General features: G+C 46.3%; 1 protein-coding gene across 1 annotated transcript in view; it reads right to left on the bottom strand.

Annotated features, from left to right (window-relative positions):
- The window catches only part of LRP1 (LDL receptor related protein 1), a 491,602-nt gene that overhangs the window by 194,136 nt on the left and 285,962 nt on the right, over window positions 1-11,504 (bottom strand). The window contains exon 14 of the mRNA XM_015409543.1: window positions 10,830-11,010. Within this exon, the coding sequence (XP_015265029.1) occupies window positions 10,830-11,010 (181 nt within the window). The remainder of the gene's footprint in view (window positions 1-10,829; window positions 11,011-11,504) is intronic.

Below are 11,504 nucleotides of genomic sequence, written 5' to 3'. Positions count from 1 at the left end.
TGGATGCGCAAAAGCACCCTACAGAGCATGCGCAGTCGTGCTGTACAGACAAAAACTATCCGGTTTGCCGAACCGCGCGCTTCGTTTTTGCGCGTGGGAGTGTCCTGCGATCGGCGCCTCTCCCTTCCCACGGGACCTCCACGGTACCTCCACGGGAGGTCTGGTCAGGTAACTGCGCCTTAGTTTGCCCCGGGGCAATCTGCCACGCTTCCCCCCCCCCCGCGGTTTCCTGCCCGTGTGACCGGGGCCACTGTCCCCTAAAGGGCACCTTTCTTTCTTTAAACTTTTTACAGTTTATAATTATTTATTTAAGATTTTCCAAATAACAACAGGAAGGGAGGGGGGTTGAAATTAACCAGTAACCAGTAAAACACAGTAGTATAATTTATGTGTATTCTAATAAATACAAAAATCTACATTTTTTTCTATTATAAGTTGAAGATATAACCATTGTATTTGTAAGATAAATCATACCCCATGGTGTGTTCACATGCAAATAATTAGTAAATACAAATCAAATGACAATTTTGTGGGGATCTCCTATTTTGTGGTACTTCCTCCACTGTATATTCTAAGAAAGGCAACCATCTATTTAGGAGAATAAATTAGGTTATTTATTACTTCAAGCTGTGAAGAGATCTTTATTTGAGATTAAAAGATCCAATCTTTTTTCGCACTACCTCCTAACAGAAGGCCTATAAAGCTTTTTCCAATATCAGGTAATTAAAAATTTTGCTGCAAATAGCAGTATTGCTATTAATTCCCTTACCAGAGTATGAAGGTTTCACTTATCAAAGTATTCTAATAAGAGAAGTACTGTAGTAACATGGTACCTTAATTAACTCTATGTGCGTCAAGATCTTATCCCAAAATGAGTTGTCTTTCAACCATAACCGCCAGCCATGATGAAAATTGGCTGGAATACCACAGTCCTTAAGGTACATATATCTTTTATTTAGTACACTTTAATCCCAGCTATCGCACAATTGCACTCATATCACACGCTAGCAAGGTCATGCTCAAGATCCTACAAGCTAGGCTTCAAACAGTACGTGGATAGAGAACTGCCAGAAGTACAAGCTGGGTTTCGAAGAGGTAGAGGAACTGGAGATCAAATTGCCAACATTCGCTGGATTATGGAGAAAGCAAGAGACTAACAGAAAAACATCTACTTCTGTTTCATTGACTAGGCTAAAGCCTTTGACTGTGTGCATCACAACAAACTATGGCAGGTCCTTAAAGAGATGGGAGTACCAGACCACATGTCTCTTGAGAAACCTGTATAAGGGTCAAGAAGCGACAGTTAGAACCGGATATGGAACAACTGATTGGTTCAGCATAGGAAAAGGAGTACGACAAGGATGTATATTGTCACCTTGCTTATTTAATATATATGCAGAGTACATCATGTGAAATGCTGGCCTGGATGAATCACAAGTGGGAATTAAGATTGCTGGGGAAAAGATCAACAACCTCAGATATGCAGACGATACTACTCTAATGGCAGAAAGTGAAGAGGATCTGAAGAGCCTCTTGCTCAGAGTGAAAGAGGAGAGCGCAAAAGTGGGCTTGAAGCTCAACATCAAAAAAACTAAGATTATGGCATCCGGCCCCATCACTCCTTGGCAAATAGAAGGGGAAGTCGTGGAAGTGGTGACAGACTTCACGTTCCTGGGATCCCAGATCACCGCAGACTGTGACAGCAGCCATGAAATTAAAAGACGCCTGCTCCTTGGGAGGAAAGCGATGGCGAACCTAAACAGCATGATAAAAAGTAGAGACATCACCCTGCCAACAAAAGTCCGCATGGTCAAAGCAATGGTATTCCCAGTAGTCATGTATGGCTGTGAGAGTTGGACTATAAGGAAGGCCGAGCGCCGAAGAATAGATTCTTTTGAACTATGGTGCTGGAGGAGACTCTTGAGAGTCCCTTGGACTGCAAGAAGAACAAATCAGTCAATCCTCAAAGAAATCAACCCTGACTGTTCCCTGGAAGGCCGGATACTGAAGCTGAAGCTCAAATACTTTGGCCACCAAATGAGAAGGGAGCACTCACTGGAGAAGACCCTGATGCTGGGAAAGATTGAAGGTCAAAGAAGACGGGGACGGCAAAGGATGAGATGGTTAGACAGTGTCATAGATGCAACGAACATGAAATTGAGCAAACTTCAGAGGACGGCGGAAAACAGGAGGGCCTGGCGAGATCTTGTCCATGGGGTCGCGAAGAGTCGGACTCGACTGTCCGACTGAACAACAACAAAAATCCCAGCTTTTCCTCCAAACAGCTCACGACAATATAAATTGTTCTCCCTTTTGTTTTATCGTTGCAACAACCCTACAATAATAGGTTAAAAAGGTAAAGGTAAAGGTTTCCCTTGCTTGAAAGCCAGTCGAATCCGACTCTAGGGGTGCGGTGCTCATCTCCGTTTACAAGCTGAAGAGCCAGAACTGTCAGAAGACATCTCCGTGGTCATGTGGCCAGCATGACTAGATGCCGAGGCACACAGAACGCTGTTACCTTCCCACCGAAGTGGTACCTATTTATCTACTTGCAATTTCTTGCTTTCGAACTGCTAGGTTGGCAGGAGCTGGGACCAGAGATGGGAGCTCACTCCATCAGGTGGCACTATAATCTCAAACTTCAGCGTAATTAACCACTGAGCCACCACAGTCAGTTAGGGCCTGGCAACTCTACCGTAAGGGAGGTTAGGCTGAGAATGATCTCTGCAGGCTACAGAATGGGTTGTAATTCCAGGAGAACTCCACACCCCAGCTGGTAGCTGGTAATTCTCCTGTGTGCACCAGGCCTCCCAAAGCATGGCACGGCAGCCTGACAGAGAGAATTTTAAGCTAGATAGGCAGGCATACAGCTGGAGGAAGGACCTCCAAGTTGAGAAACACTGACTTGCTTGAGGCGATGGAAATTCTTAAGGGGATTATAATGCAAATTCCGTGGGGTGAATTTTTGTTTTTAGACCTGAGGACAGTTTGCATCAACCCGACTGAGGTTCTGTTTATTTTTTAGTGTGCTTTATTTTTCCTGATCTTTCCTCTAAAGAACATAAGGCAGCATATAGCCACAATAAAGAGAATTTAGTCCGTTTTACCTAAACCCGTTAAGGCACAGTAAGTATATGGAACAGAATGGTCTCCAGAGAGCACAAATTCAACCTGTAATTTATAACGGCCATAACTTTTAAGGTGTTACAAGAAAATTCTTGATAGGCACAGATTTTTCTCGTCAACCATGAAATCTTAATACCGTGCTTTTTCTCTAAAAAGATTCAGACTCTGAATATATGACAGTCCCCAGATTCCATGCTTGAACCAGGCTGACATTTAAGAGCCAGTGTGCTAGAGGGGCTAGATTCGAATCCAGGATCACTTTAGAGACCAATACGTTTTCACGGTATAAGCTTTTGTGAGCCAAAGCTCCTTTCATCCAGTTTATGATCCTCTTCATTTAGTGTGGTACAGCAGTTAGGAGTGTCAGACGATGATTTGGGAGAACCAGATTCAAATCCCCATTTTTTAATAAAGCCTTGGACTGGTCACTCTTTCTACCTGGAGAAAATGGCAGCTTTTAGAGGGGGGACTCCATGTCCTCTACAAGATTCTCGCTGAGCTTCCTCCCTCCCTTCTCTAAACTCCATTGTGCGCAAGCTGGGATTGGTTGAGATCACCCAGTCCCAACCTGCTAGAGCAGTTTTCCCCAGCCTGTGGGCCGGGACTCAAAAATGGTCCGCGAACCCTCCAAAAGTGGGTTGAGGGGCAGCCCTCCTAATGGCCTTCTCTCCCCTTTCCATTGCTTTCTTTTGTATCTTGGAAATCAAGATCTAACTCTGGACACAGTATCTTCCATGACATTCATCAGTTGGTATTCTTTCTTCGCTGCATATACATGTTGATCAAATAACTCATGTCCTCATGGTTACTAGAGTGAGTTTCTTAGAATCTTGGGGGGGGGGTGTTAAAGGATGTAACAGAGAAGGAGAAAGTGGTCAGAGGCTGGAATGTAACCTCCGTATGAGAAGGCTGCGTATGTCGGAATGCCACTTGTTTTGGGTTCATAATGTGGGCAGCTTTGCCCTTTGTATGATGTTTGTTGGGTTAGGCAGGTCACAAGAGGGAGGGCAGAAAGGGTTGCATCAGTGCTTAGATCTTGTGGCCCTTTTTTACATGCCCAGGGAAATGCCGATTGCCACTTTGGGGTCAGGAAGCAATCCTGGAGGGGTTCTGTCATCTTCTGGGTGCGGAACAATGGTCACTACAGGTGTGGAGGGGGAGGTATTTGTGAATTTCCTGCATTGTGCAGGGGATTGGACTAGATGACCCTGGAGGTCCCTTCCAACTCTATGATTCTCAAAATATATCTGGTTAGCCACTGCAGAGAACGGAATGCTGAACTAGATGGGTGCCAAGGTCACTGTTTGCCCACGGCATCAAAAAACCTTGGGTCAGGCTTGGTTGGGTCACCATACCAAGTAAATTTGGAGGGTGGGATGAGGGGGTTCCAAGGCTCTGCACGTAAGGCTTTTATCTTCCCCTGAAGAACAAGACCGTGCATTGACAGGGACAGGACACTGAGCAAGTAAGGGAATAAAGGGCAGTCTTTGCAGATGGATATTTGGGATCAGGGAAAGAATACCTTGGCCCTCACCTGGATAGCCCAGGCAAGCCCGATCTCGTCAGATCTCGGAAGCTAAGCAGGGTCGACTCTGGCAAGTACTTGGATGGGAGACCTCCAAGGAATACCAGAGGCAGGAGGCGGGGGCAGGCTTTATTCACCCACCTCTCTGAATATCCTCCAGGCCCCCAGTAGGGGTCAGTCACCAGAGGTAGCCAGGTGCACATACACTTACACACACACATTAAAAGTACCAAAAAAATACAGGGAAAGAATAACTTAGTACATTAAAAGTACAAAAAAAAATACAGGGAAAGAATAACTTAGTGTTGGCATTGTCCCTTAGGCGTTCTGGCCTTCTCTTTCCATTGTTCAAAACAGACATCTGGAACTACTAATCTGCACACACCATCAGGGGTTAATCAATCAATTATTGTATGGCATTGTGCGTAGAATAGTCAGGAGATCCTAAAACTGTTTGGCAGACAGAAGTTCTAGCCCTTTTAGCGTTATGCACCACTAGGTGGTGAGCTAGACTTGTTTTTAAGGCAAGAGACATTTCATAGGTGGTTTGCCATTGTCTGACTCTGTGTCACGGCCCTGGTATTTCTTGGAGGTCACCCTTCCAAATACTAGCCAGGGCCGACCCTGCTTAGCTTCCAAGATCTGACAGGATCAGGCTAGCCATGAAATTTGCTGTTCAGAGACACCATTTATATATGGCAGGACTAGATGTTATACCAAATCCATTTGCTTTTTTGTTGTTGTTTTTAAACAAGGGGTACCTGGTGTGTAGTCATAACATGGCTAGAAATTATGAGGTACCAACATGAATGGCCCAAGCTAGCCTGAACTTGTCGGATCTTGAAAGCTAAGCAAGATCAGCTCTGGTTAGTAGTTGGATGAGAGACCACCAAGGAAGCCCATTGTCCCTAGGCAAAGGCAAGCAATGGCAAACCACAACTGAACATCACTTGCCTTGAAAACCCTACAGGGTCGCTGCAAGTTAGCTGCAACTTGACAGCACTTTCCATTAATGACGATGATGATAGCAATACAGTTCTTAACATTCACTGCAGATTTTTTTGGTCATATTTTGATGATAGCGATACAGTTCTTAAAATTCACTGCAGATTTTTTTGGTCATATTTTTGGGAGCTTGTTTTGCAGTTAAAGTAGGCATTTAAATACTGTAGTGAGCTTCTGCATACCAGCTTCTTAGTCCAGCTCAGGTTGATCCTGGTCACTATGGCAAAAGGGACTTGGAAAGAGATCAGACTTTGCAACAACTGACACAGCAGAAGCAAGGAGTCGAGAGGACAAAAAACAGGCTAGAGGAGTTCAAGGAAGAACACTCTCTGCTACAAAATCTCTGACAATGGGTACAGGGCGCTCCTCTCGCCTCCTGGGTAACAGGTTCAGTTCAAATACCGTGCCACTGCTCCCTGCCTTGTATTAATCAATCAGAGTGTGTTTAACTCAATCCTCGGCCTGATAAGCACCACACAAACAGCTATGGACACATGCAGACGGACAGGTCAGTCGGTGTACCAGTATCACCTGAACTCCAGGACCTGGGACTTAAGTAATGAGATTCTTGAACCCTGTTTTGACTTGGTGGGGAAGAAGCACAAAAAAACCGGACTATTGTTACTAGGAGGAAACGGTACAGTTGATGGTGGTAAAGTTTACCCCCCCCTTCTTTGCTCCCACTGTGCTTCTGGAGACAGAGTGCACTGATGAGTGAGTGAGTGCACATTGTAATTCCACCACCCCCTGCTGGGCCTGTCTAGGAGCAGCCCTTGCCTTGCAATCCCGGCAAGGACTGGCAGCCCCAGAGACGCCTGAGTGAAAGCAGACAGGAATCTAGGAGTGAAGTCTTTGGGGATTCAACACGGCAGGAATCAAAGAGAAAAGGGGGAGGAGAGGCACACCCCTGCTGGGTAGAAATTCTGTGACTTCCATCGCAAGGAAGCTGATCACAGAACGGCACGCACGTAAGCATTTAGAAAGCGGGCTAAACCTCCAGACAAATCTGAATCCGGGATGACTCTGCCAGAACCAGGTCACGACCTGGTGACTTACTGGTAGCTTTCACACACCAGCTCCTCTGTGCCAAGCGATGAAAAACTGGCAGTCGATATGGAATGAAATGTTCATGTTGAGATTCTGGGAAAGTGAACCTAAATTCTGCACCGGCACAAGCTGGATTTTGCAACATGCCCCAATTACAAGAATATGCATATGTTGCCCAATTGATTCTGTTCTGGTTAATCTTGGGGGAAAGCAATGAGCCATGCAGGGTACCAAAATCTTATCCCTGAGCCCTGGAAATCCTGCCTGGCTCTTCTCTATAGATGGCTAGAATCCACTGGGAATTACCCATATACTATATCCAGCCTATCATGACAACCAAAAACGATGTAGACTTGCTTTTGAAGAATGAAAACAAGATGCTGATGGTCAAATTCCACTGCCGCACATACACACAGCCAAAGTCATCATCCTCATTTTACCAAGAGAGTATAAACTTCTGTCACTCTCTCACCGTAACATGCAGACAGCCTTATCTGTGCTGCAACATCAATACGCTGTGCATTCCCACCCCCCTGGGGAGGGGCCGTAGCTCAGTGGAAGAGCCTCTGCCTTGCATACAGAAGGCCCCAGGATCAATTCCTGGCACCTCCATTTAAAAGGACCAAGTAGTGGACAATGGGAAAGACCTTTGCCTGAAACCCTGGGGAACCGCTGCCTGAAACCCTGGGGAACCGCTGCCTGAAACCCTGGGGAACCGCTGCCTGAAAAGACTGACTTTGATAGACCAGTGGCCTGACTCAGTATCAGGCCACTTCATGTATTCTCTCTCCTGGCTACTGCTGGCAGTGCCAAGGTGCTGCAGAACACGACGATGTCCTCACAAGGACTGCCGGGAGCCATCCTGGGTTGCCAGGCAGAGATTCCTCTGCCCCTCGTCTCACATTCAGAGGGATACACACAGGATGCTTGATCCAAACAGGTCTGCTGCTGTTGTCTACCCAGCAGCCTATTGATCAGCTCCTACAATTCCCAGAGCACCCCACACACACCGTTTAGCACCTCTTACTTGAGCATGCCTGAAGTTTAGTGTGCGTGGAGGGGGGGGGAGAACTCAACAGAGGGCTGCAGGACAGGCAGTTCCATTCACAGAGGTCCAGCACAGAAAGAAGAAGTAGTAGTAGTAGTAGTAGTAGTAGTAGTAGTAGTAGTAGTAGTAGTAGTGGTGGTGGTGGTAGTGGTGGTGGTGGTGGTGGTGGTGGTGGTGGTGGTGGTGGTTGTGCTGCTGTCAAGTTGCTACCAAGTTGCTACCAACCCATAGGATTTTCAGGGCAAGAGACATTCAGAGGTGGTTTGCCAATGCCTGCACCTGCATAGCAACCCTGGACTTCTTTGGCGGTCTCCCACCCATTTGCTAACCAAGGCCAACCCTGCTTAGCTTCTGAGATCTGACGAGATCGGGCCTGATTGGGCTAGCAAGCACTACAGACACTGAAATCCACATAATTTCATCGCTGCCAATATATATATAATGTAAAGAGAACTTTCAAAACATTTTAACACTGGTGTTCCCACCAGCTGTCAGCAGAAAGCACGGATAGCTGCAGGGCTTCCTGACACTCCCCTCCCCAGAGAAGCCATTTCTGACCCGGGAGAAGTTTGTTTCTGGGGTGGGCCTGCATGGGGGTGACAGCCAGGCAAGTGGAGAGGAGATGGTGGGGAGAGGGTGAAATCACTCCCTCCTGCTTCTTGCATGAGCAGAGCTTTGCTGACAGGAGAGACAGGAGGGAGTGGTGTTGCTTTCTCTCTTTAGCACAGCCTCCGAACATGCACCCACATTACTCCACGGGTTCTGGGACCTCCCAGAAATAAACGTTTCTGGTGCCAGAAATGGCTGCTGGGGAAGAGGAGAGCTGGACAGATCAGGAATACATGAACACATAAAGTTGCCTTATATCGAATCAGGCCACCGGTCCATCAAAATCATTATTGTCTGGCAGCTGCTTTCCAGGACATCAGGCAGAGGACTTTCCCATCACCTACTACTTCGTCCTTTTAGCTCGAGTTTTCCAGGATGGAACCTTGGACCTTTTACATGCCAAGCAGATGCTCTACCACTGAGCCACAGTCCCTCCCCTATCCTTACACGGCCCTCAGAAAATCCTTGCACTGGATCTGCCGCTCACCCCTTTTTGATTTCCTTTTTGGCAGGCTTTCTACTAGATTCTGGTGTTATCCTTCATCTCAGTGAAAACTCGTTTGTCTAGAACCTCTTAAGAACATGAGAGAAGCCACGTTGGATCAGGCCAGTGGCCCATTGTGTCACACCATGGCCAAACCCCAGGTGCCATCAGGAGGTCCACCAGCAGGGCCAGAACTCCAGAAGCCCTCCCGCTGTTGCCCCCCAAGCACCAAGAGAACAAAGCATCACTGCCCCAGACAGAGTGTTCCATCTAGATCTTCTAGCAAATAGCCGCTCATGGACCTCTGCTCCATATGTTTATCCAATCACCTCTTGAAGCTGTCTACACTCTTCACAAACAAAGGATACGGTAAACAATAAATAACTATAAAAATGTGAAAATCAAACAAGCAGTCTTGTTACAACCTAGACTACTTAATTCCTATGGTGCTACAGGGCCCGTTTATCTGTGCTGCAAAGGCCTCGACACAGGACTAATACATTTAAGTAGAGAACTGCTCCACGCCACATTCCAAGCATAAACTAACAGCGCCAACATTCTAAAAAACAGATGGATTTTACTGGAAGCACACAAGGGTGAATGTGGATTTGTCGACTTGTTTATATCTGTGCCCTTGGTCATTTGGAAAAGGCGTAATGTGGCACCTGACAGTTTCGGAGGGGACTGGCTGGCTTTTCGTTAAATGGAAAAACCATTTGTGTTTGTGTAAAGGTGAAGCCCGCCAGGTTTTCAGTTATATTTTGGAGTTTTCTTTGTTTATGAAGACACCCCTTCATAAAGAAGGTCTAACTCAGAGGACCCCAAAGTGGTGGCTACTGACACCTTTTTCAACATCGGCCAAGTATTTTTAGGAAATTGGTGGGGCCAGGTGGAGCATGTGCCCAGTAAGGTTTCTGATTGGCCACTGGAGATTTGATTAGCTGTGCAGATTTTTTAAAAGGTTTCTTTGGCAGCAGCAGCTGCTACTACAGCACCAGGATCTTCACTGTGTTATTGATGTTAAATTGTGGCAAACACTTTGTGACTGGCTCCACCTCCTCAGACAGCCATTTTGTGCCAGCCATTTTGTTGCTGCGCCATACCGTGACAGAATTCCAAATGTGCCCTCAGGCTCAAAAAGGTTGGGAACCCCTGGTCTAACTGAAGAAGGAGATAATGCCAACTCCAAAGGAAGTATGTTAAAAGAGAATATGAGAGGAGATTTTGAGGGATGGATGGACTTTAAAAGTTCGCAAAAGCCTGCCGAAGGGCTTTTACAAGGGAAGTATGTGAAAAGAGTCTGTGAATCCCTACTCTCCCACAGAAACTCCTTAGGTGACCTTGGGCCAATCACACTCCCTCAACCTACTTCAAAGGGTTGTTGTTCTGAAGGAGAGGAGAATAAAGTTGTAAGCTGCTTTGGGTCCCCATTGGGGAACAGAGCAGGGTATCTATCTATCATCTATCTATCCATCCATCAATCCCCTTCACCCATCCATCCATCCATCCCTCCATATGAATAAATAGTTTTTGATATAATCTATTCATATAAAAAATAAAAAGTCCCATGTATAGTACGATGTTGGCAATATGAAATGATGTCTCTGCTGTTTGCCTGTGTTTATAATTTGGCATTTTCAGAGATTAGTCTCTATTGTTCTGTTACAAAAATGAACTGGACATTTGCCTCTAAAAATCCTGAATCAAAAACAAACATTCCAGCCAATCTACCCTGCGTTTGGTCCCGTCCCCTCCATTATGTACTACAATGCAATCTTACATATTTGAATGGTTCGGTCATCCGAGCTCATACAAAGTGCTAATTATGAAATGCGACAGAGTGACATGAAACCATATGGCAGCTGACAACAGAATTAGAAACCTGGCATCGCTGGGCTGTTCTTCCCTAGCCCGCCCGCCCCCATCCAATGGCTGCAAAAAAGCCACCCCACCCATCCTTTCTGGAATAGCACTGCCGCACCCACCCGTTCAAAGGGTCCACCACAATGGCTCGCGGGTGAGTCATCTTTCCTTCAATCAGGGTCTTCCTGGTCTGAGCCGCTTTCTGAAGCCGGGCAACGCTGATGGTCTTCTTGGGGCCATCGTCGGTCCAGTAGAGATTGTTGCCCATCCAGTCCACAGCAATGCCTTCCACATTGTGAATCCCTGTAACGAGTTAATACCAACCAATGCGCTCAGTAAGGCCAAGCCTACCGCCAGAGGGGGACACATCAGACACCAAAGATGGAAGTGAAAGCGACAGGACCATATGAGCGGTGCCAGGCACTCCATTATGCGATCTCTTACTGAAAGAGACAGGGCACGGGGCACGGCAGATACACAAAAGAGGCCGAGAGCGCATCAAAGATGGAGCCGAGCGTTTAGGTAGTATGAAGAAATTTAAAACACATAAAATAATAAAAACCCGTGGAGTGTTCTTCTTTCCAGTACCCACCAGCTAGCCTATAACCCGAAGAGGAATAATGGGCACCACATTTCAAATACTACTGAGGTTCTATCCAAATCCTGTTGAGATTCTAAACAGAACCCTTCTCCCAATAGTCAGAGCACCATGCCGATGGAAAGATGCTCCAGCACCTAATATGTTTTTATTTTTTTATTATTATTTAGATTTATATTCTGCTCTCCCTGCGAACGGG

Source organism: Gekko japonicus, unplaced genomic scaffold (genome assembly GCF_001447785.1).
Source record: "Gekko japonicus isolate JY-2015 unplaced genomic scaffold, Gekko_japonicus_V1.1 scaffold1353, whole genome shotgun sequence".
Classification (NCBI taxonomy): Eukaryota; Metazoa; Chordata; class Lepidosauria; order Squamata; family Gekkonidae; genus Gekko; species Gekko japonicus.
Note: the sequence above shows the minus strand (reverse complement) of the source record. Positions and strands in the feature narration are given on the sequence as shown.